The sequence below is a fragment of the Prinia subflava genome, chromosome 1, assembly GCF_021018805.1.
Source record: "Prinia subflava isolate CZ2003 ecotype Zambia chromosome 1, Cam_Psub_1.2, whole genome shotgun sequence".
Classification (NCBI taxonomy): Eukaryota; Metazoa; Chordata; class Aves; order Passeriformes; family Cisticolidae; genus Prinia; species Prinia subflava.
This window is the reverse complement of record NC_086247.1, coordinates 110,749,621-110,776,158: the sequence shown is the minus strand read 5'-3', so window position 1 is coordinate 110,776,158 and position 26,538 is coordinate 110,749,621. Positions and strand designations below refer to the sequence as shown.

Below are 26,538 nucleotides of genomic sequence, written 5' to 3'. Positions count from 1 at the left end.
GTGCTTGGGTTATTCAGCTGCTAACTCAGAGCTTGTAATCGTTCCCAGTTTTAACAGCCACTGTGCAGGGCACTCAGCAAACTGTGCTTCCAAAAGCTTTTCAGTAGCACGAGAAGACAAAGCCTCCCTGAAACTTCTTCCGTGGTGAGTGCCCTTATTGCAGCCCACAAAGGCAGGATTCAGCAGCCACACCATTAAAGGGTCCAACAGCTTCAAATAACAAGGCTTGAAACATTCTGTCTCTGGTGCCTGCAGGATGATAGCCTTTGGGCTCACAGCCATGGCTGTATGGATCCAAGATTGTGTGACAAAGAGCCGAAGGACATTTCACGGCACCTTGTTCTGAGGGGGTGAAGTAGCAGGTTAGAAACCAACTGGCAATTTCACAGAAAACAATTGATTTTCTCTTTAAGTGCCATACAGGAAAAGCATTTCTCTCTCAACTTGTGATCAAGGGAAATGAAAGACAAGGGCAATGAAATAAAATGTTTCTTTTCTATCAAGCTAGTTCTCATATGCAGCTCTAAAATAAAGGAAATATTCCAATAAAGGAAAATTTCAAGCTAGCCTAAGGAAGAACATGGCAACTCCAGAGGAAAATCTCCCTTTGGAAAGAGGTGGTGCAATTTAACAAACTAGTGGACAAAAATGCCTTGCTTGCTTGCTGCAGAGAAAGGAACTGTGATTTTGAAATATGTACCTTGTAGTAAATCTCTTGTTGTCCACTGCCAAATTTTCATGCATATTTTGTGTGGTGCTAGGTAGATGTATATTAAACAGGACTGAGGCACCAAAACTGTAATTTGTGCTGGAAGCTCACTATTGCATGGAGCAACAAAAGATTTCAGGCAGGATGTGGTGGGAATTTGTGGAACATCAAGAGAGGCCACATGCAGAAAAGACTGATTCAGCAGTCTTGATCTTTCCTCTTGATCTTTTAGAAAGGAAGGAACTTGTATAAAATGACTCTTGCCTGTGAATGATGAGTCATTCTGCTATTCAACAGAGCATCAGGTTGCCAAGGGACCTTCTTCAAAGTTTTGAGTGCCTGAAAAAACCCACATTTTTAAAGGTTTTCTACTACTTAGAAAGGAAGTGAGGAAGGAGATGAAAACAGACAAATGAAAACTTGACTTAGCTGACTGGAAGACTGTGTCACTCAGGGAAATGTGAAGCAAATTATACAGCACAACTTGATTGATATGAAATTGGTTTAAGTCAATTTTTTTGTTAACAACCCCCTGTTGCAATCCTGCCTCTTTCAAAACCCCGAATCTTGATTTGTGCATACTTTAACTTCGATATGTACATGTCATGCCACATTCTACACACAGGAATTTGAGAAGCAGCAGGAAGCACCACAGCACAGAGGACCCCATCTCCAATATATACTCATTACATTACAGCAAATAATTCAAGCTGTTTTCTGTTTCTAAAATCTGCACTCATTTTCTCAGCTGACTTTCCTTCTGGGTTCTGTCATAGTGTTCAAAGTTACTGCCATGACAGTGAATGCTAATTTAACCCCTGAATGGAATTATTCCCAACAGTGATTTTCAGTTCATGGGCAGTGGGTACCACTTGGATGAAAAAACAAGACCACAGCTCAGGTCTTCAGTATTCCAACACAAAACATTCTAGGATGTATCAACCCTGCATAAAGGTGGGACCCCGTATGTAATACCTTAATGGAATGAGGAGGAACCAGGACATTACTACGGACATTGACGCTGCTGGAAATCTTTCTTGATGCCCACTCCAGAGTCACATCCCCACTTACCATGCACACACTTCTGTGAAATGAGGGGAGAGATGCAAGGAAGGTGCACTGACAGAAGGGCAGGGGACTGGAGCAGTCTTCCAGAGTTCACATCCCACACATGAAATGGAGCACTTCATGAGGTGGAAATCAGCAGGCTGTACTAATTTGGAGACTACCAGTCCTGAGGTATCCCCTTCCTACCTGACATCACAATATGGCTCAGGACAAGAACATTCCTCAGGAAGAACTGCCATCTGTCTGTTTTTCTGCCACATCTCAGATGCAGCAGAGCTGCACCCATTGAAATGAATTCTCTTTCTGGTGTGATAACATAAAGGCTATGTGTAATCAAATTCCTCCCCCAGAAACTGCATGCCATCTCCAAAACCAATAAACACCAAGGCCAAGGTCAGCATTCCTGCATGTTCTTACAGCTGTTAAGTGCCTTCAAGCATCTTATATAAATAAATAAAATTTTTATATAAAATATATATAAAATTTATACAGAAATAAATCACACTAAGCTATGCTACATGCTAAAGGTGTGCAACAGAGGAGGGCAATTTGCTGCACGTGAGAGATGTTCATTAAATGCAATTAATAAGCACTACCTGTGCCCTGAACAACAGAGGAGCTAATTACTGGAAGACACCGAATACAAATGATGTTTACAGTTGTGAAACCAAGGCATTCCCACACAAAATCTCACCGGTTGGGAGGAGAATAACATAAATCAGAAAAAAGACCCACGTCAAGCCATAGCTACAGACACAGCAATCCTAAAATTAATGAACCTCAGCATTGTCCTCACTGTGGTTACTGGGCTCCTCTATTAGCCAGATTTCATGAAGCACCCTAGGATGGGACCAGCAACTTCCATTGCATAGTAATTACCTTGGCATTCCAGGGGAATCAGGAATCAGTACATCAGCTCATCAGTTTTCTTTTCTTTCAATCACAGAGTCTTCAAGGTTGGCAAAGACCTCTAGGATCATCTAGGTCCTCCAGGACCTCTAGAACTCAGCAAGGAAACAGTATGGAGGGTGGAATTTTACATATAAGCTCGTCACCCCTTCTGTTTACTAGAATAGTATTTGTTAAACACTAACAGAGCAAACCACATTTTTCCACATGAAGTGAAAATAGCAAAAAAAATCTTTATCGGTCTCACATAAAGACAGAGCAATGGTATTTGAAAGTACAGTATTTCAAGAGAAATAAACTTTCCTTGTTTATCATCAATGGCTGCAATTATGTTGTCAAGTGATACATGAGTGTTTTGATTTCCTCTTCCTGCTGTCGTCTTACCTTCAACTTATATTGTAAGCTTGACACTGTTTATTCACGGACTATTACAAAACCACTGAGAGGGGTTATTATTGAAGAGTACTTATTTGTCAAAGCAGTCACACCAAGAAGCCACAGATACAGCTAAAGCTTAACCCTACATCCTCCTCCAGTGCAGCATGTTCCTGATGTTAAAAACACTCCACCAACCCAAACACAAACAACAGCACAAGGAGAGGGTTAATGAGCTCCTGGACATGCAAACCCCAGATCAGTGCCTTGACCACAGCACAGGGGCATGGAATTAACTCCTAGACTGACTCCAGGAAAAGGCCACAAAGGGGATCAGATGCTGCAGCACCTCTCCTATGAAGACAGGGTGAGAGAGCTGGGGTTATTCAGCCTGGAGAGAAGGCCTGGGGGAGGCCTTGCAGCAATCTTCACAAATTATGGCACTGGTAGCAGAGCTTGCCAGTGATCACTTCCTTGGGCAGCATAACAGCTCCCAACACTGGGTAGGATGTTGTCCTACAGAATTCAGACTCCTGGTAACATGTTCAGTTCCTTCTTTAATAACTCTGGTACTATGGAATAAGAACTTCTTTTTGTTGCTGTTGTTGCTTGCCTGAGCAGATACTGCCTGCTGGCTCTGACCTGTCTTTACTCAGACACAGCAACAAAACACACAGATACATGTACTTGCAACAGAGCCCTTGGTCTGCCTTTTCACAAAAACCAACACATCCTTTTGCATGAGAAACTGCTGGCTCATCTGAGACATGAGGACTTGGTATTTGCCTAATTTTGTCTTTTATTTGAAGCTTAAAAGCACATCTCGATTAGCCACAGCCTTTGGCCACACTGAAGAATAAGTATTGAGCTCCAACACCTTTGAAAATGTCTGAAAATAGTTTATTAAACACCCTCAGCCTTTTCTAAGAACAAACTTGTAGGTGTTCTTGGTGGCATTACACTTATGAACAATTGTGGTCCTTGAAATAAATTCAGCCTGGTTTTCTCCTGCTCAAAGTGACCCTCTTTACTCAGAAGAACAGAGATGGGAACAAGGAAAATTAAAACACCGTAAGCCTTCCAACGTCTGATGGAAGAATGGGTCTAATGGATGTTTATGTTCCAATCTGAGTTGCACTACTCTGAGCTAACATCAGCAGATCTTACCCATCTCACTCTGCATCTGCTCCACAGAAAATACTTTGGGACATCAGTCTGCAGTTGAGCTGTGACAGTTCTTGTCTTTGATGTTCAAGCACTCCTGATAAAGATAGAAAAGGTTTCACCTGCACATCTCAGTACAAGTGGGAACTCAATAAGCAGCACCTCAAAAAATCATACAGCTCTCACCCAGCATACATTTCAAAATCAAAACTGAAGATTACTCTGACAGAATATTGGCTTCAACAGAAACTTGAAAACTGAACAAATGGAAGGCAATATTAGCTGCAGCATTCCCTGAATGGCAACACTCCCTGGAGCAACATGATCATTGGAATTTCACTTTTTATGCCAGAAAGGATAAAGTTCTCTTACCAAAGAGACAGGAATTGTAGTACTTAGTTGATTTTCCCCACACTGAAATGTTATCTGATACGGAGTTCACCTTAATGTACTTCCATAAACCTGTGGCTTTCCTTGAGCTCATAGCTTGTGAGGAAGCTGCACAGATGAGCAGACAGCACTGCCAGGGTATTAATGGTAACAGTGTATGCAAATTCCTGAACTACTGCAGGGCTTGAGAGTGAAGCGCTCAGCCAGCACTGACAGTTATGAAGGTACTTCTGTACGTGAGAGGATTTACAGAATCCAAAAGATCAAACTCATAAATAGTAAATCATGCAAAATGAAAAGTAGAAGGGGCATGATCCCAGCTGCTATTGAAAGGTGGGGTAGAAGAGAAAAATGAGCACTATCACAAAGGCAAACCTCTCACATTTGGCCTCTTTCTTTGAAATTGCTCTCCCGTAACAGCACAAGAACCCAATACAAAGACCATGGTAGATGCACAGAAACTTCTCCAGACAGCATTCAAGGCACCCTCTGTGATGTTCAGAACAAGCTGTTAGTAGAGGTGACAAACAGGTGGCCCCTGCAGTTCTGGTGCTGCTCCATTACTGAATGTTTCCCACCTGAACACTCTCTCATCCTCCTCATGGCCACCATCACCCTCCCTCTAGAAAATCTGTTTGGTATCTGCTACATTAAACACCACAAACGCAAAAGGAGAGAAAGAGCTCTGGATAAAAGAAGGAAGCAAAACAAGCCCATTCTGCAAAACAATGCTCATGCATTTCCTTGTTTTATTTTGGATTACTACTCATGGATCTCCCCACCTCAGATGCCAAGGCAGATTTGGAACCATTTTCTGATTGATCAGAGTTGTCCAGTATACTTTACATAAAAGAGAAACAGAATTTGTTTACATTTAGAGAATGAACTGGAACCATCTTCAAAACAAACTGTTTTTCAGGATTGTGTAGGTTTTCACAGCCTGAGGCAGAGGACAAAAGGTCACTGAAGACACACGATTTGGTGTGCTTTACAACCTGTCCCTCAGACTCACCTGTTGCCTTAACTACAGGTTTGAGACTGACAGAGGGAAATCTGATTACCTGACCAAAATGGCAATACCTGAAGTGTTTAAGTCAGTTGGCCAGACTGCAATTCATAGGCTTGCTTTTATACAGCATCGCAATGTACATGAAAATAACAAAACTGTGTTTTCAAAGATGTGAGGAACTCTATGCGAATGTGACAGATGGATCTGTGAACTGGAAAATCTCCTCATCAAAAAGGTCTTCTGGCAGTTCTTCATCTCCATCAGTAAAAAACGTAGGGAATGGAGGATTTTTATTGCACTCCTTGTAAGTGGGCAATTTGCTATCTCTGACCTGAAAAGCAAGAAGGGGGAGAGTACTGTTAATAAATCTTACTGATTTTTACACAGTGATACACCAGAACTTAAAGAACTCTGCTTGCATGCATAAGAAAAACCCAACAGCATTCACACTGCACTTGTTTAAAGAATTCCAGGTATAATCATCAGTTACTTTAACATCAACCCCAGCTATTAAATTTAACATTTTGTACTCATCCTTAAAGAGATTTTAAAAAACAGCATAACTAAAAAAAAAATCCCAAAAAACCCCCAATCCCCCCAAAACCTAAGAGAATTTGTCATTACAGCGAATCAAAACCCACTGACTGATACGAATTCATTGCTCAGTATTTTAAAAATTATTAAAATAGAAGTTTAGTTTCTTTAAGGAGTGCTTACTTCCCACAGTACGTTCCTACATGACATTCCAAGGTACATTATGTGGCATAATCACCTCTTCAACAAACAAGACACGCGTTTGTATGTGTGATGCAAACTAATTATGGCAACTAATTCTGCAAAGAGATGTGCAAGTGCTGTACTGAATCCCTCTGGCTACTGCAGAGATGTCCAGTGACTGCAGAGTTAAACATCTAAAATTCTGCACTCAGGAATCGGTACCTTGGTTTGCCAAACATAAGCCTCTAACACAGTTCATTTGCAAGAACTGTAGTGCCACAGAGAAATTCCTTTACTGACCTCTCTGCATGTGGAAAGATTTAAAATCTAGCCCCTGAAACTCCCAATCTCTGAAGAAAATTAGTAGCTAGAATTATCAGCAAAAAGCAGTTTGTCTGCAGGAGCAGATAGAAGGCTGGTATCTCTGAACAAAAAAAAAAGCTACAAATTCTTAAATTTGATTTAAAATTGAATTATTTTTTTCTATATTGTTACATATGATCCTCCTCCTGAGCTGTAATAATCTCTTTTTTAATCCACTTATACGCAAGTGGATTTAAAAAAAAGTGCAAATAGATTGGACAAAATTTTAGTAGAGAGAAGATAAGATCTTCCTCTTATTTTTTGGTGGGCTTGTAAAGAACAGAACTCTCGTTCTTACTTGGTTGGACAAAGACCTCACATAGAACAATTCTGATTTATGCCAAAAATTAAATTTAAAAAAATTATGCCCACTGAATGCTGTTCTGGCAGCACTGAACTTACTAAATTCATATCTATTATTACTTGAACCTTTCCCAGAGTCCATGAGGATTCTTGCAGAAGGCATGTACAATAAATTTGACATTCCAATATTTTTTTAAGGGCAGGCTTGATAAACAAAAGAAATTCTTTTACTAAGAATGAGAGGATGAGGGGCTCAACATGTTGCACTGGTTAGAATGGCTAAGAAGCTTTTCAAGTAGATCATTCCTCTTCTATAGAAGTGTTCTCTATGGCCTTGTGAACTGCCAGACCTGTATTTTTCAGTTTACATTACAATTTACATTGGATGGAATGAACTAGGCTGAAGTCCAAGTCCACAGACCTCTGCTGCAACAGCTCCAGCACCAATGAGTTCACAAGAAACAGTCAGAGAGCTTCAGCAGTGCCACCTGAAGGATGGCACCTTCAGAGATGTCATCCTTCCCCTTCAAAATGCTGTGGCTGTTTCTCTTTTACTACATGAAACCTCATTTCAATTGCTTCACTGGTTATCTATTATTTCCCTTGCTAATTTCTCCTTTACTCTCTAATCCTATTACGCACCAGAAGTTTTCTCTGCAAAATCCCCCATGATGCCTACATGAGCTAGTATTAGAAAGATCAGAATAAATTATTTTATTTATGATAACTTACTCAATTAATGTGTCTTTTATTTAAATGTTTTTCATGTCTAGTTTTTGTTATTTTTGATTATTTTCATCATTAAATACTATGTGCTGTTACATATAGGCTGTGTCATTGCAGGCAGCTCTGGCCACCCAGAAAATGAAAGGAATTGAAATGTTTGTTTTCCTCCTATTTTTTTTCCATTTCTTCTTTAAACAACTTCTTATGACAAGACCTAGTAAGACATCTCCTCTTAACTGAAGGTAAATCCAACAGTCTAATCTTAGTCCTACATTAGTTTACCTAAATGAATTTAAGATTTCTGTCCAGACTTAGCATTGTATGAATTACATATTAATGCCAAGGGGCATTTTGGACATAGTATCTCCAGTGTGTTACGGAGAATTCTTAAGATAGTTTTAAGATTCTCATGAAACATCTCCAACAGACCATTGTTGCTCTCAGAGGAGTACAACACTGTTTCATTTTGCCATTTCCAAACTCTTCAAGAAGCTTGACAGATCCCAGAAGCACAGGCCACATCTGATGTTAAAATAGTTTTCTTCTGATATGCTCTTTTTTTTTTTATTGGTATGATTGATGCAGTATTTCTTTTGACTGGTGAAACCACTGCTCTTTTTCCATCTTATTCTACATTCATAGCATTCAAATGCAATTTAAAGCAAAAAAATGCTATCTTGGAGCATCAGTACCAAACTAAATGAATCTCTTTCTCCTTGAAATTTAAAAAAGGTAGATATTATTATTCCATTACCAGGTATTATCATTATCATTTCTATTTAAAGGAAGAACTCAACTTCATTTTACACCTGAAAGTGTCGGTTAGCAACTAAAGCATGGTATGATTTATTTATCTTTTCAAGAGGATTACTTACATTTAAAAAGGGCCCAGCATACCAAAGGTTTCCTGTATCTCTTACCTCAGATTCCTGAACAGCAATTTCACAGTGGTATAAAGGGGTTCACCGCTGTGCAGCAGCAGCAGCTACACTTGTCTGTATAAGCAGTACACAGAAAAGAAGTGCAGGTGACCCAGCACAGGTCTACCTGCTCTCCTACTAACCTTCTGAGAACATCCCTAATAAAGGAGTAAGTTTTTCATGGTGTGTTATTAAAATCCAGTGAATTTGGCTTTCAGCCACAGAAGGAATCAAGCTCATAGCCCAAACTGTCACTGCAATCCATAAAAGCATTTGCTGTATACCTCATATAACAAATGCTTGGCTTACTCAACTGCTGTGTTAATAGCACTATATATTACAGTAGACTATACTACAGATGATGGTTTAACCACTACAGTGTATTCTCTGACAGGTCATTTTACTAAGAAAAAACACTAGAGAAAGATGAAATTGGAGCTGGTTGGGTTTTTGCCACTGAATCTTTAGAACAGTCATAAAGGGTTTTGCAGACAATTAATAAACTGCACTTATGCATGTCCCCTATATTGACAGCATAGTAGGTAATATAAATGAACACAAACTCAGAAATCTATCACCACAAAAGGCTTAATGGGGTCTTAAAACAAGCATTAAAAACGGATGCTTAGGTCACAATTCACATCGGTAGTTTAACAGGGCTTCAGGCTGTGTTAGCAACCACAGCAAAGAATGCAAGCTATTTGCTAAACATAAAAATGTGTTTAAATACAGAAAATTATTAGAAATAAGCTCCCCAGGTGTCACATATCACCTAACTCAGCTTCTCTGCTATTTTTGAAGCTAGACATAAAAATTGACCCCAAGAATCATATCCATTTCTGACCAGCCTTATTCTGTCTTAAAAAATAACCCAACGATACAACCTCCCCCTAAACCTCCACACAACTCTATGAATGAGCACAGGACAGAGAACATGAAAGAATTAAAGGCATCACACTATTCCTGCATGTCCTCAACTTGAGCAGAGTGCACCCAACCCAGGCACCACCAACTAGAAACACAGCACAGTAACACTGGAAGCGTGATACAAAATAAGTAGGATGCAAATCACTACGAACATCTTAAAAAAAAAAAAAAAGAAAAAAAGAGCGAGACAAAAACAAGGAATCTCAAGACTTAAGTTACTAGCTCAAGTGGAAGATCATACTAAAGCAACCTGTATACTTCAGTTTAACTCAGGTCTAGCATACTAATAGACACTTCAGTATCTGACTGGCTAAGCAACTCTTATGGACGACAAGATTTGCCAGAATTTCTGCCTTCACTAGAAGTGATACTCATAGTGATCAACACTGAATATCCTAAGAAAATCAGGTGCCTTCAAATTAGGGCAGGTATGAAACACCATCAAAGCCAAACTATAACATCATGAATTATAATATATTACCCTCCACTATAAGGTATCTGCTTAAGTCTAGTGCATCTCTCTTGAATGACAAAAGAGAGAACTTTTTGCTGATACACCTGGGAGAGCAATCCAGAGCCATAACCTTTAGAAAGAGAAAAGCTATTACAGATGGTGACTACAGGCCCTAAGAAGATACCCCAGAAAGAAACAGGTGTTTCCTGAGGTAGGCTATCTTGATAGGCCCAACACACACATTTTACAAATGCTTACTGTGCAATGTTACTCTTGTAACTGAAGAGCTCTGTGCATTCCAGCACATTCCTGAAGTTTCTTAATTTTATCAGACCTTGCAATGGAGAACGAAATCCATGCTAAAGTAAGCTTTTTTCCATTAGTTTTCCAGTTGGCTAGAAACATTACTGATGTCAGTTATTTACCTGTGTATTTCAGTGTGCAATATCAAATGAAAGCTGATTCTAATTAAAACCAGAAATCCATCAATACGGGTATTCTGCAATTTTATTCTGCTGAAAACAAAACTTGAAAAATTTAAGTGCTTCATCTCTGTCTGATACAGTGCTGATGCACAAAGTTTCCAAAAATACAACATACAAAAAAAATACATGCTTTAAAGGTGCACTATGGTTTTAATGGTTACCAAGCAACACAGAGGATACTGAACACAAATGCCTTCCCCTTGGAGGCACACAAAGAGGAGAGTGTTATGCAATATTTCACTCCAGAGCTCAAAGACAGATGGATTCAAATTCCCTAGACATTATTCCTACTTAATTAAAGGCAGGTATTTAGTGGAATGAACAGTAATTACAACAGCTAATATCCCATAATTCCTCTGCCTAACTACAGATCCAAACAAATATACAACAATATATATGGGAGTTGATGTCCATAAGCAAACAAGGAAACATCCACGAAGAAAGGCATAAGGCAAGCTAAAAACACCACAGGTGAGTGCAGCAAGATTAATGGAGAAAAAAACCCAGAAATCAGAGAACCAAATAGCATTGCTTTACCTGATTTTATAATTGAAGCCTTTTCTACTCTTTGCAGATATATTTGAAAAAATAAAGGAAAAATGAATGTCATGTAATTCATATGGTTCATGCAAGGAAAAAGGCACAGAATGGATCCACAGCTCAAGGAACTGGAATGAAATGTTGCTTACTCCATACTGCCCTCAATCTCCAAGTAAGACTGGAAGCAATTTTTGGAAACCCATTTCTTAATAGCAGTAATACCTACTGCTGTGTCTTATTATGTGTCAAACAGTGTTATTTATTATTAAATGAAAGTCACGAAAATTTGAGTCTGGAACACTTTGGTCAAGATCTTTCACATACTCTATTATCCTAAACTAAGAGCTCTAAGGGAAAAAAAGCCTCATCCTTCCCATTTATGTTCTTCTCCAAGCAGAGTGTGCAGTGTCTGATCAGCAAGGGAAGAATGATTTGCTTGAATGACATCTTCACTGTGTACATAAGAACATGCAGTATTAACACACACAGTTTTGTTTTTAAAAACAATTTATATTACATGTGTGTAATAAATGTTTGTTTTCTTAACTCAAAATCAGAAATAAAAATTAGTTTTTTGAGTGTAGTTAGAATCAAAGTTATAATCTGGTAAAAACAGGTACTGTGTTCAGTCTCAGTGGCTTCATAAGATGTTGCATCCTTAGAGATAAAACATGTGAGATGTGTACCTGCATTTGCCACCAAGTGTGGATTTTAACAGCATGACTAGGATAACAAGATGCACAATCTCTTTCAACAATTAACTCGTGCTTAAGAGAACTATTAAGATCAAAGAATAGAGTCTGGGCATCAAACATTTCTCAGTTTTTCAGCTACATTATGCTGCTTGTATGCATACATTATAATTTAAAGCTACCATCCTAAAGTAAATTCCCATTTAATTAAATTTCAGACTGACATAGAGCAACCAGCTTCATGCCTCAGGATTAGAAAAAAATACTGTGAACACAGTTAAGAAAAGGTCATTCAGTCCAATATACAGATTAAAAGCCAGCCAGACTACTCTCTTAATACTATGTAATTGATGTCATGCCCAGTAATTTTGCAGAAGTTGTCCTGGAAACTACTTTTCCTGGACATCTCTTAACCAATTAAAATAAAAACAGTTTAGAGATACCTTGCCCATGAGAAAAGGCCTTATTTGCAGTGAGAGAAACATAATTTTTCTACGGTTAAATGCCTGTTTGAAAGCAAGGTTGCTGTACGTAAGGCCCAGTAGCTGGAGAGTTTTGTTCCACAACTAAGAGACAAAAACTGGACATCCACAGTAAAAATAAGATAATAAACTATTTGAAAACACTTGAATTTGATGAACTCTTCAACTTTAAGTCCTGAACCATTTAAATCCCTGCAACACTTCAGAGGATTTAAAACTGTCAGACACACAGGTCCATGCATACCAAACTCTTTACAGTCCTTCATAGCAAAGGCATTTGATACCTTGTACCCTATTCAGTCAGAAGGGAAACAACTTCCTCCAACTAACTGGTGTTTGCAGGTGTGCAGAATATACCCAATTAGAAAGAAAAATCTACTTTGAAAACCTCCCTTAAAGAGCACTTTTCTTGCTTTGATGTGAATTATTTAGATCATAAGAACACTTATTAGACTCTCCATTGTTTCAAGACTGTCTACTGAAAACTGAAGGAATCTCCATAAAATTTGAAATGAATCCTGAAGACTGCCACAGAAAATACCACTGGCAGATTTATACTGATTCCAAAGGGAACTCAGATCTTTATTGTGAACTTCAGCTGTCTCTTCCTGTACCTCAACTGCTTCTTGGAAAGGTAACTGCTACTGGGTTTGGGAATGCTTGAAATAACCTCTAAAGCAGGCCTTGCTGTGCATCTCTGTTCACGCACACAACACTCAAATAACCTTCTGGAAATGTCAACACCATGTTACAGGCTCATATTAGCATTGAAAGGGGATGGACACAGCCTGGAGACACTAACCACAGGGTTCAGCAACTGGTATCATAAGGTACGTGGGTACAAATCTAAGAAGGAGCCATTTAGGGTGCCCACTGCCCCTGCTCACCACACAGATCTGACTCCACTGCCCTTTAATTCAACAGTACAAGACTTGTCAGAAGAAATGAAAATTGCATCCTACCAGTGTTTTTCCATTTTTCAATTGACTTGTACAGAGCTTACGAGTCACCAATACCAGTATTGAAACTAGCAAACATACCTTCACCAGACAATTGGTGTGACCTGGAACAGACCCATTTACATAAATAATGTCATGTTTTGTATTGATCCTCCACACCTAGGAGACAGAAACAAAAAATCAGACATTGAGTCCTGTTTAGAGACTATTCCCAGTTTTACAAAAAGCAGTCCAGCAAAGCCCAAACTGAGTAAAAATGTTCTGCACAGGCCTCAACTTGCCACAAAATTCACTCCACTCCACACGCCACTCTGGGTGCAAAGCTTCCTAATGCAAGAGGCTGAAACAGTTTTAAAGGGCTGGTGACCAGGCTGTATTTGGGAAAGCAGCTCTATGTTCAGTGTAACACCAACCAAAGCTCCTAGGTCTCTTTTCCCTCTAATAGCAACATGTTGAAATACATGAAAAACATCGTAAGTGACAAAGTGAAACAAATGTCCTCATGAAAATGTTCCTGTGACCATGTTAATTTCTTAACTCAACTGAATGCACACATTTTCTGATACAAAAAAATAGTTGTAGTGAACTGAGAACAGCAGCAGTACATTTTAGCAAACTAGAGGTCAATATGCTTTTTGTGCAAACTGCAGAAGTTGCCTGCAGAGACTGAGCTGCTTTAATAGCTCAGGAGCTGCTGTAGCTATGCACAAATCAGAACTGGGACAGCAACTATAACCCCCTTTTTGCACATGAAAGTGAAAGGCCATGATCAAGTTAAGGCTTCAAACAACTCAGATTTGGGTTGGGTAAGAACAATGGAATAGGCATGAAGACATTAACAGAAGTCAACAAAAGCCTGACTGTTTTCCCTCTTCAAAGGCAGAAGTCAAGGGACGTACTGAAAAACACAATGGATGGGGAAGTATCTCCCAAAATCCCAGTTCCCATGGTACCACAAACATAAAGGATGTTCAGATAAGTTACTTGTAACCCACAAGAGACCAGAACACATTTGCTGCTCTGGTATTTCCAGCTTGCTTACTTCAAGATGCTGCTGTCTGGATTCTGGCAGAGGTGACACGCAGGACACCATTGCTTGGCAATGCCACCACCTTATACAGGCACTGGTATACCCAGAACTCACCTTTAATCCAAAAGATGTCCTGTAGACGTTACCCATTTTACCAGGCATTTTCTTTCCACGATAAACTTTGGCAGCTTTCTAGACAAAAACAAGGCGAAACCCACCATGTAAACTGCAAGAGGTACACCAACAAACTCAAGAAGTGTACCAGAGAAAATACTCTGGTATTTCCAAGGCTGAAAATATATAATATCAAAAAAAATGTAATCCTGATAAGCATTTTAAATGCCTCCTGCCAGAGGTTAAGATTTACTCTACATGTGTTCTGAAATACTTGACCACAATCACAAAATTTATGTATCTATACACACATACACACACACAGAGTAGCTTTTCTCTCTCTCTTCCCAGAAAGTTTTTACACTGATGTCAATCAGATCTTTTTTAACATGTGTATTCTTGAGAATGGAGTTTTCAATTCCATTCCCTGGTATTCCTTAGTTTCTGTACCCCATTTTTGATTGGCTGGGCATAAACTGGACAACATAGGTGGGGTAAAAAAGGCAGGAATAAGAGCATTTCTTTTCAATTCTACACTGTTATCAAGGGATTTGTATCCTGCACCTCTCTGTTATTCCTTAATAATGTTTCTTGGGGTTTTTCTTAATTCTTGTGAAAATCACGATTTCAGGGAATCAGTTGCAATGCTGTTCTAGGGAGAGGATTCTCTACTGAACAGTCCTGGATTCGAAAAATGCCTGATATGGCCAAACATAAATGTTTGAAATAATAAATGGGAAAGCAATATCAAGACATTGTTTTCCCCCTGTTGCATCCTTTCACCTTGCTTCCTTCCCATCATACCTATTTCCAGTACTGTTTTTCATTCTATATACTTTGTAAAATTACATGCAGCATTACTGCTTAGGAAATTCTAATTTAAAGAAAAGTAAAGAGGGCTTATTTTGTAATGATGAATACCATCTGCTAAAATCGTGTTTGGTGTTCAAATATTTACATTCTTCAGTGAAAACAAGTGCTAGCTGTCGAATTCTTTTTCCAGCTGAAAATGAGGACTATAAATCAGTAATGCATGCTCTTACACTCTCAATTACTCAAACTTCATTGACTGTTGCCTTTTTGCTTTTACTATTCTCTGGAGCATTATTAATCCTTTTTTATATTTTAATTTCTCTAAGAAATTTACCGACAGTTCATGTTCAGTACTATGACTCAGTTGATCTTAATTAGTTTGCAAAAAATTTCTCTTAGTTCAGTCTAAATATTATACAGCCTTTATAAGACAAAGTCTAAAATTAACCTGCTCTAAGAGCTCTTATACTAATATTATTTATAGTTTGAAATGCAAAAATATGACTCTGTACTCTGCTTAGAAATGCATAGAAGCTTACACACTTCTGGGAATAATTCCCTACTAAATTATGGGGATCAGTTCATTAAGCAGCTACACATGCCAGACAAGGTGATAAAAGGAACCAGGGTTCCAAAGAACAGCACAATATCTGCAGGATAAAATAACAGGCAAATCCTTTCCAATCTATAAATGCTGTGATAAAAGACTAAGACTATTCCTCTCACTATATTACAAAATGCATATTTTAGCTCAGTTAAAATATGTGCTATTATAGCTCAGTTAAAATACGTGCATTTACCAGCAATACAGAAAATGTGCAAATCAAGGCCTAAGAGAACAGCATTGATCCTTATACAGGTTTCTGAGCTTCCTTTGCTGCTAACACAGAGTAAATGTGGCAGCTAGCTACTGTACATTTGTTCAGTTTTAGTAAGCTGTTCTAAAAACACTGAAGAATGTTTTAATGGGAAATGAGAATCCTCACATTGGTGGAGATTGCTCCAGGTCGTCTGTGAGTTTTTGTCTGGCCATGGCTTGCAGGCTGACCTTTAAATCCCCACCTTTTCACGACACCTTGAAATCCTTTACCAATTCTGGAAAAGAAAATAATTAAGAAACAAACCTGGGTTAGTCAGACATAAGGTTTCTAGCAATAACTAACAATTTCAGTCAGGCTCATGATTTTTTTACCTTTAACAACAGTCAGCTTAGGGAAGATACTTAAATAAAATCTGTATTTTATACCATGAATATATTTTTGCACAATGCCTAAAGATTGTTTTACAGAATAAGAAGCACTAGAAGAGAGTCAAATAGGCAAGAAGACTAAGACAAAATGCTCCTTGCTGTGACTGTCCTCATTAAAAATTACCATAATCAATCTGGCACGGAGTGAGCACCACAACAAACAAAAAACCCAGTCAAAACCCCAAATAATACCATATACCACAACCTAATGTCAGGCCCAAGCACTGAGAGAAGAAAGCAATGGCTACTTGGAAGGAACATTTCTTTTCCATACTACAACTCATCTCTTGACAGCAGCTTTGTGTATTATGACATGGAATTCCCTTGATCCATACTCATCCAGCAAATAAGTCCTAAAACACAGCACCAAACAAAATACATTTTCAGAGTCCATGTCCTTCATCTCTGAGCCACATGACAGCATTACTGGCTTTGGAATTCTCAATTTACTGCAGGGACAGACTCAATAGGAAAAATTACCTCACCACTGCACAAAGGAAAAGCCGAAAAAAGAGTGTGTTAAAGTGGCATTGTCTGAGTCCAAAAGGAGAGGTCACACCAGAGTGTTTATGGCTGCACTGGTTACTAAATTTAACCTGAAACTCACTCAGTTTGTCAGAGCATGGTGCTAGTAACACCAAGGCTGTGGTTTCCATCCCTGTAAGGGCCTTTCACTTAGGGAGTTGGACCTCATGATCCTTGTGGATCCCTTCCAACTTAGAACAACCTGTGATTCAGTGATTTCACAAGAGAATCGTCTTCCTCTGATTTACAGAAATCCTTTCTCTCCTAATGCACTTCACATGAAAAACAATGACATATATGCATTTTGCATGTAAAATAAAACTGGGTACGAGCAAGCACGGAGCATGCTCTATGCAGGAACTGCACTTGGCTGACTCCCTGCTCAGCACTGCTGTGAAAAGCTAGAGAACACACAGAGAAAACACCAACATTCATGAAAACTAGATTCTTTCCTCTTCCCACTTGATTCAGCTCTCTTCTAACTGCTGTCCTGCTTGCCCCGAACACATGAAACCAGTCCAAAAAAGCCATAAAGAAAGATTCTCTAAATCTACAGAACTGTAAGGGAACATGAGCTGTGCAACCACTGTGTCTGTCTCCTGGTCTTCCCCTTCCCTGCTCAGAACCTATGGGTCAATCCCAGTTAAACTTGGCAAAGAAACGTGTCATTGTTTGACTAAAAAAGTTACTGCTTAGAAGCTCCTGACTATTTTTTGCTCCTTCCCTACAGCTAAGGAAAAGCTAAAACTTAATTAAAGTGGTGCTATCTTCCTTTGAGCTGCCAGCTAGCCACTCATGCAAGTGGTTGTCACCAGCAAGGAAAATCCTTCCAGGCCAGCAGACAGTGGTGGGACATGAGGATATGAAGGGAGTCAGGGCCATGGGAGGAAGCTGAATGAAGGCACCTGTGGGAGGGAGGACCTGGGTTACCTGTGATCAGGAACACAAGACAGGAATCCAAAGGATGTAAAGCTTTGTAACACCACTTTCTGACAGAATGAGTTTATTTTAAAAGCATGCAGTAGTAAACAGCAATAGCCGTAAAAGAAGGTTTGAAAAATACACTTCAAAAGAGGCTCAAAACGTGTGTTTTTCTGTTTTCATATTGCGACGGGAGCAATAACTATGAAATACATGCAGAAACTAAGCTATAAGAAAACCCATATCTGTTCTGCCAAAACACTGTTTTTTTTCTTTTAAACTACCTATTAATGGCCATGTTTTCCAAGCAGATGACTTCTGGCATCTCTAGCTGGAAGATGGACTTAGCAAAGTCTCCAAAACCAACCGCAGGTGGGTTGCAGCTGTGCAGTCAACAGAGCGAGCAGATGGATTCTCTCTTTAAATGATGGGGCATGATAAATTCTTTACCTGCAGAAATGCCCTTGCAATTCAGAGGAAACCACACAACCATAGAAAGCTACCATTTCAAAAGTAAACTCTAAACTTAGCCAAGAAGAATAAATCTCTGATGTCATAAAACCACTTCAACATTTCATTCAGCTTACTCATTTTTTAACATGACCAATTTAGAATACCGTTAATTGTGCTTTAAAAAATTAAAACCATAAATACTTAATACATGCAAGAGATGTATTTTTAAAAAAAAAGAGTTTAGTACATCAAATATTATAAGATATCTTAAAAAAAAAAGTGATTATATCACAAGATAGAGTTGCTAGTGTTTAATGATTCATGCAATAGAGAATGCTTGGTGGCTTCTTGGTCCTTCCAATTACACACATGTTTTCTGTGAACGAAGACTCAGATTTTACAATACTGAAGCCTTAGGAAATTTACAGAAAGTGTGATCAGTCTGAAAAAAGAGCACCCTGGTAAACCCGAAAGTTCTCATGTATAATCATGGAATACGAAAACAAATTTTCAGCCTCTGAAATATTCTGCATGAAGTCAAGGAAAGATATCACAATGCTGAAATTAAGAGTATTTTCTAATGTACAATGCTTTACTATCTATCATTTTTCATCATATTAGTTCAATAATGTTTCAGATTAGTTTAATTTCTTATTTGTAAAAATTGCTCAATTACCGACAAGGACGCTTTACCTTATGACATTCTGACATTCATTTCCTATTCAATATGACAGAGCCATTGTATTTGAAATAATTAAATAAGCAGCTATACGGTTTTTTTCAATTTGGAGTTTTTTACTTTAAAAAGAATAAATGATGTGTAATGTTTTTTAAACACATGTCAAGAAGACAAACAATTACTCAGTGTATATTTCTTATTTGGTTCATGCTCTATCTGAAATAAAGCTGGACTCAGAGTACAAACAGAATAAGATTATCTAAACTGAATGTAAAGTTCAAAATAAAGTAAGGAACTACTAACATCAGGTTTATAATAAAATTGAGAACTGGTCAACTAGGCAATTAGTAGCTCAGCCAATATACCTCAAGCATTCTATAGAACAGTGTTTTTTCAGCCTAAGTTGATTTGAACAAGATCTGCTATCAGACAAGTGGTGGATTTCTCCACTATACACAAAAAAATTATGATGAGTACATTTTCCACAACCCACAATTTATGTATATTTCTAATGCACATATTTTACATTCTTACAGTTGTATGAAATACAACATGCTGTTGAAACTAATACTTATATAAACAAGGAGGAGACCTTAAGATGCATGCTACTCAACACACATTATGGAAAATCAGAGAAGGGTTTGATTGCCTCCTTTGCCCTTCTTAAAAACTACTAGGTGCAAATATATTCGCAAATATCACCAATAGAAGAAAAATAATTACTGAAACTCAACCTAAGCCAGTGGAGTTTTTGAAAAAGCATTAAGATCTGTCAAAGCAGGATGTTAATTCAGTACTATATACTGATTTAACAGAATAAATAACTAGAATCCATTCAGAAAGAAACGAATTTGCTACAGCATCTGAAATATGATAACCAAGAACCTACACTGAAGTAGAATGTTTAACATCCTACTTATCCTGTTGTGATATCATGCTAAGACATCTTCTACCTCTTGTCTTGGTTTGAATCAAGGGCTATATATTTTTAATGTTCTACCAGTAATATTAGACACCACGTCTGAATACAAAACCCCACATGCATGAGATTTATAAAACTAGATTTGAAATGTAGAATGCCCCCGTTCTTCAACAGATGCAATTTAGTGACTTAGTTTAGTTGGCTTCACTGAATGAATCATTACCTGATTCCCATGAAGTAATCACAGGGAGCAACGATGATATGAAAAACTAAGACAGGCAAGAGTTAAATAAAAGGAAAATAATCTTTCTGTAGAGTTAAAAACAGAGTTTAATTACAGTTGTTCTGGTCTCACCTGCAGGAAAGCCAGTGTTGAGGTCAGCCACCTAATTTTGTACAAACCCTCATTTTCCAGGTTTGATACAAGTTAAATGCCAGTACCTAATTAGAGATCTTTCATTTAGAAAGCTACTGGAATAAAGCACTCTAATTAAGCAACAATTTATTTTGCTAGTAAGTCTTCAAATGTAGCTAATTGAAAAGAGCATTATTTCTGTGCCACAGGGGAGATGTATTCCAGCTACTTACTCAAGTAACTTTGGGCAAATGGAGAGTTCAGATTCAGGCTCAGATTATACTGTTAATTGAGCAAAACTTAAATAAATCATAAACACTCCAGACTCACCACTTAATTCTGGCCCATTTCCAACAAAACTACTCTTGACTTTTTCTTGGGACTGACAACCTTTCTGATGTTCCTTACCACCCACACAGTGAAGGATTTCTTCCTAGTATCTCATCTAAACCTACTCTCAGTTTGAAGACATTTGTCCTGTCATCACATGCTTCTGTAAATAGTCTTCATCTTTCTTATAGGCTCCCTTCAGGTACTGGAAGGCTGCAATTAGGTCACCCTGAAGCCTTCTCCTCCTCCAGGCTGAACAAACCCAATTCCCTCAGCCTTTCCTCACAGAGGAGGGGCTCCATCCTTAGAGGGGACCCCAGAGTTGGATACAGTACTCAAGGTGGGATCACAGGGCTGCAGCCTGTGAGAGAAGTGTTTCTGGATGGTGTTATACATTTTAGCTCCAAGCTTAGCAGGGCTAAACTTAAGGACTGAGCTTTTAAATTGCTGAAAATAAATACTAAGGAAAATACTCAAGCACTACAGAAGACTGACAGCATGCAGACACATTGCCTACTCTCGGTGTTCTAAAAGCCACTCATATCACGCTGAACAACTATGAGACTTCAATAGTTATAGACACCAAATAAAAATGAAGTGCATACATAAATCTTTAACAGAACCCTCTCATTCCTGTGAAAGTGTTTTTCTTTACAGAGGTATAAATGAATCAAAATATTTCAAAAGACTTTGACAAAAACATTTGTAGGGAATATTAAAAGAGACAGTCATAAAAACCCCACCTACATTTTGGTAACCAAATTAAGAGGCTAACCCAAGACTCCTGAAATGAAGTTTGAAGTTTGCTTACTTAAAAGCAGCATATTTTTTTATTTACATTTTGGCTGAAGGAAGTACACAAAAGGATATCTTGCTCATCTGAACAATATAAAATTGGTGAAATATTAAAATATCTTTTATTCCTCTATATCATCTCCTCAGTGAGGTGACATTAGTTTTCCTTCTTTCCAGTTTAAAAGACTTACTACAATTAATCATGCTATTATCAACAGTACTGCTATTTTGATCCACATGATTTCTAACATTATACACTCTGGCGTTTCCTCCAATTAAAGCAAAATTACTGTCAAACTTAAAAATGTAAAGTACATGTTCATGTACATGGGTTTTTCTGAAACTTTACTTGACAGCATGTTTTTAGCAATTAGTGTTTTTCAAGTCCATAATGGTTTGAATTAGAAAGACCCAGGTCCTCCCTCCAAGTCCTTCCCCAGGATGGATGGGACTTGGCTGGATAAACTGCATGGAAAAAAGTAAAATAATAGAATAAAAACTGAAATGTAGTAACATAACTCAATTCTTGCCCAAGAGCTAAGGGAACATGATAAATGAAGCATTCCAAATAAGCAGAAATCAGAATGTGAGTGAGCCACAGGAAAAGGTTAAAAATTTTTGATATAGAAAGACTGGAATGATTAGAGAATCCCACTGACAGAAAATCCATTTCACCTTTCTCTTTAGTTAAAGAATGTTTCCTTCACCTTTACAGAAGGATTGCAAGAAATACACTATCAAATCAGCAGTACAAACACAGTTAATTTCTGAAATGGAATCATACAAATATCTGGAGAAAACATATTAGAAATACTGAATTAGAATCTAGGATGGATTTGCTGAACAGGACCAAGAACCCAGTCTATTTTTAGTTTGCTAGTATTTTCAAATACTAAAAGCAAGATAAAAATCAGCACCCTGTGGCTGGTCACCAGTATCTTCTACACTGCTAGAAAATCCCTTTCTTAGTTCTTGGAAAATCTCCTAGAAAAACAAAGCTTTTCTGTCTTAACAAAGACTGACACTTAATCTCCATTAAATGCCTGTATTCCTAATGATCATGTGTTTTGTTTTGCAGACAAGCAATGGTCTCTTACAGGATGCTCACTGAATGCAATTTAGAAACAGAATGAATAATATGCCAGATCTAAGTATTGCATAAGGAAGTCTGACATGGAAAAAATACTGATTCCAGTCAACTCTTTAAACTGTTTTTCTCAACAGAGTGCCCTCACAAATGCAGTGAGGCGTGGATCTGTTAGAATTGCACACTCAGCTCTGTTGATAGGGCTGGTTTCCCCATATATACAAAATCCTGTGAACAGCATTGGACATTTACAGGTATTACACCTTACATGTGGGACAATTGCAGCTGGGTACTATCTCCATTGCAGAGAAAATAAAACGTGTAATGGCAAGTATTATCTTGGTATCACAACACTAAAACATGCAGACAGGAGTTCTCCTGGCCAGGGGAAATCACAGTTGTACTACAAGAGCCAGCATCAGTCTTTGCCACAAGATGCCATTTTTCCTTTTGAACACCCTCTATTACTTGAGCTCTAATTTGGCTTTCACAGTGGTCTGAGAGGAAATTATTCCTCCTGCATTAAAGATCTTTAGCCACTGCTGGCAAGGCTATGAGCTGGAATGTGAAAGAAAATAAACAAAAAAAAAAAAAGAAAGAATGACAGCTCTGTTGTACTGCTAAATGTATTCACTATCTTTTGCTACCCTTTCTGTACACATTTCTCATCCCATCTCTTTGCTAAATTAAAATGAAGCGGTCTTTTTGAGAACCGATGCCTTTCAGTATTTATTCTCCATTTTTACTTACTAGAGATACTGCATTAAAGATCTCTTTGCCCATGATAATCATGGGCATGTGAGAGACAACAGAGGCAGAACCTCAGCCTTAAGAGTATTAATAATCTACCTGCCTTGTTCAAAATCAAGAGTAAACCTCATCAAGAAATGTAATTTGGTATTTTTGACCCTATGACTAAATGGACATCAATTTTCTGTCACTACCATTGCAAATGTATTTCAGCTTTTGTGAGCCATGGGTTCAAGCCAAATTAGAGAGGGGAAAAAAAGATCAGCCAGTCTCTTCAAGAGAGATTCAAGACAGGTCAGGCACCTACGTTTTCGCAGTAACATCCACAAACTGCCCGGGGCGGAAGTGAGCAGCATACAGAGGAGTACCTGCAGAAGAAGAGGAGAGATCATGTTCAGCTCAGTGCTGAAATCCTCAAACCACTCCCCAAGTCATTATCCTCCAGGGTAGGAGTCACAGGAACTAACAGAACTTGTTATTTACATCTTATTTGTTATTCTTTATCAACCTCATTGACTGAAACAGATGCTTTGTATTTACTATTCCAGCACACTTCTTAGGATATAACCCAATTTCAGATGAGCAGGAAAGAAGGATCAAGGCTTTACTCAGATATATTGCCCTTCATACACTGCCAAAGCCCAAAGTGCCTAATTAGTTAAGACTCATAATACATATGCTTAGCAAGAACACAGAATATGCTGCACTTAGAACTACTAGTACTTCACAAGAAGGAGGGTTTTAAAAAAAATTAAAACAAACCAAAAAACCAAACAAACCACAAAACCTCCCCACTTACTATAAAAAAATGGGGTTAAAAAAATAAATTTGCAACGCTTCCACTATTAAGACACAGCATTTCCAAACTAAAGTCTGTGGCAAAAGTACAGCTTCTTCCCCTGGGGAACTGTCTACATGCTAACCTTTAGCAGAAAGAGTGCTACTGTAGGTCAGTGACATCACTCACCTCACTGTAATTACACTAATTCCTTAACTACCTGCAGTACCAAAATATTAATTTTACATTTGTTTTGTCTTCACTGATTTTTTTTATCTAAGTGCAAACTTTCTTTCATTAGCATCTTAAAAAAGCCAACAAAGCAAAACTGATAACTTAGCTCATTATAAATGAACTTTAATCTGAATATCCATGTGGCTGCATGTTTCAGTTTGCAGTCTGTTATACATCCAGTAAAAAAAAATTCTAATTGCTTCACGTTTTTTCAATTGCTTTCATGCTTTCTCAAATCTGTATGAATGCAAACTCAAATGATGTAAACCTCTCATAAGTCTCAAGCATAAAAACTTTCATATTATTTCATGTTATATTTACATAATCCACACACTGGATAACTGCCAACTGCCACAACATCACGCACATAAAGGCTGTTATGTACAAAACATGCCCACTGCAAAACCACTTTATCAAAAACTTGCAATTCTGCTTTATCTCAAACTATTGCTTCCATTTAACAGCCCAGACTTCCTCTTCATGTCAGATTTGATTTTTATCAGTTACTGCACTGTCTTAAAAAGGTCTTGCAAAATGCTCCACTAATGGCACTGAAGAAGCAACATTAGAATTTCCTATCCTACATAAGTCTTCAGAAAATACCTGTAATTGCCAAAACCCACAATATAAATGCAACCTAAATACACTACCCAATAAAACCTCAGAAACTTAAAACTTTTCACTTGATCTCCAAACCTCCGATATTGACTTTTAGTGAGAATGTTTGTTATAAACATGTTTTAGTGTGCTTACTTTGCAAGCTGTCAGAAAAAGCAACTATCATCCTACTTTCGAATGCAGCAAGAAGAAACAAAACTCAAGCTGCCATTTCAGGGTCCTGAGAAACATTACCACAAAATTCTGTGTCCCTCTCGTAAGGATAAACACAGAACTTCCAGCAACTGTAACCACATTTATGCCCAATAAATGAGTCAAGGTTACAGACCTTTACTTCTCAATGTTCAGATTAGTAAACTTGGACTGGATTTATTTTCTCATAGATGGAAACACAGTATCCTGGAAAAAGCAAAAATCCTACATCTCATCAGCTAAAAAGTAAAACCCGTCTTCTAATTTTCCCTATCAAAAAATTTTGCTTGTGCTTAATAACAAAGAACTCAGCAATTTCTATTAAAAATAACACTGAAATATACATCATAACTTCATTTAGGGTCTACAAGTGGCAGATGCTACTAAATGATGCCCATAATACTCCGTAACTCCAAAAGATTACCTGGCTTAATTATGGCATCATTTGTTACATTAAACGTTGTAACTTTCTGCTTCGGTGGCACTCCAGCTTCTTTAAAAATTTCATGTGCAGACTCTGGTTTCTGTAACAAAAAGCAGCCATAAAAAAGAACTCCTCTTAAAATACCCAAGAATCAACCTAGCACAGAAAACGATTACAGACTGTCAACAACACTCAGAGAAGCAGATACATCACACTAGAATCTCATCCTGAGGCTAGCATTTTATCTCTATATAAAGATTATTTAAAAACTCCTGTGTCTGCCTTTTATTTTCTGTCAAGTAGTTACCCTAGAGTTACCTAATATAAACAAGAAATATAGGAAGATACTGAAGATCAGAAAAGGAAAACCAATCATTCAGAATGTAGATGACAGATGCTACTTTTTTTTTTCATGGCTTACAAGGACTTCTGTAGTAATTTAGAAGTAGGTTCTCTTTTTCAAAGCTTCTGATGGCTTAGTTCTACACCACAATAAATGTAATTTATTTAACCAACAAAACCATAGAAACAAATTCTCGTCTTGCAGAAATTTCTAAAAATGCTTAAATTTCCACAGAAGAAAATTTTGTGACTCTAGGCAAAAAAAGAAAAATTAATAACAGGTTTATGAACGATGTATTTTTAGGATATAGCAAGTACACTCAGTGTCAAACCACTGCACACTTATTAAAGCAGGGATTTTCTTTTCAGACGAGTCTGACAAATTTAGAAGTACCTAAAATTATTCTCAGCTGTTTTAAACAAGACATCTCACCAAACAGCAGACCACTGACACAAAACCAAGCAGTAGAAACAGTGATGCAGGAAAATTGTGGCCACAGGAAAAAAAAAGGCGATGCAGCTGATTTTCCTGCAAATGATTTCTGGTAGAAAGCAATTTACGCATCTAACAATACTGCTACACTTGGATAATCTCATCCCTGAGGTTTGCTTCTCAAAACTCCTGTGCAGTTCCCTCTCTCTCAACAATTATTTTGTGTATTTCAGGAGCAAGTAATGTGGACAACTTTAAAAATGTTACTGAAGTGTATTTGAAAACATAATTTTGAAAATCTG

At 37.9% G+C, this 26,538-nt stretch overlaps 1 protein-coding gene across 1 annotated transcript in view; it reads right to left on the bottom strand.

Moving 5' to 3' along the window:
• Nucleotides 1-3,840: 3,840 nt before the first annotated feature.
• The window catches only part of MRPL3 (mitochondrial ribosomal protein L3), a 29,689-nt gene continuing 6,991 nt past the window's right edge, over nt 3,841-26,538 (bottom strand). The window contains exons 5-10 of the mRNA XM_063407909.1: nt 25,462-25,561; nt 23,523-23,583; nt 16,136-16,244; nt 14,337-14,414; nt 13,274-13,351; nt 3,841-5,955 (exon numbers count right to left, since the gene is read on the bottom strand). Of these exons, the coding sequence (XP_063263979.1) occupies nt 5,806-5,955; nt 13,274-13,351; nt 14,337-14,414; nt 16,136-16,244; nt 23,523-23,583; nt 25,462-25,561 (576 nt within the window). The 3' untranslated portion in view covers nt 3,841-5,805. The remainder of the gene's footprint in view (nt 5,956-13,273; nt 13,352-14,336; nt 14,415-16,135; nt 16,245-23,522; nt 23,584-25,461; nt 25,562-26,538) is intronic.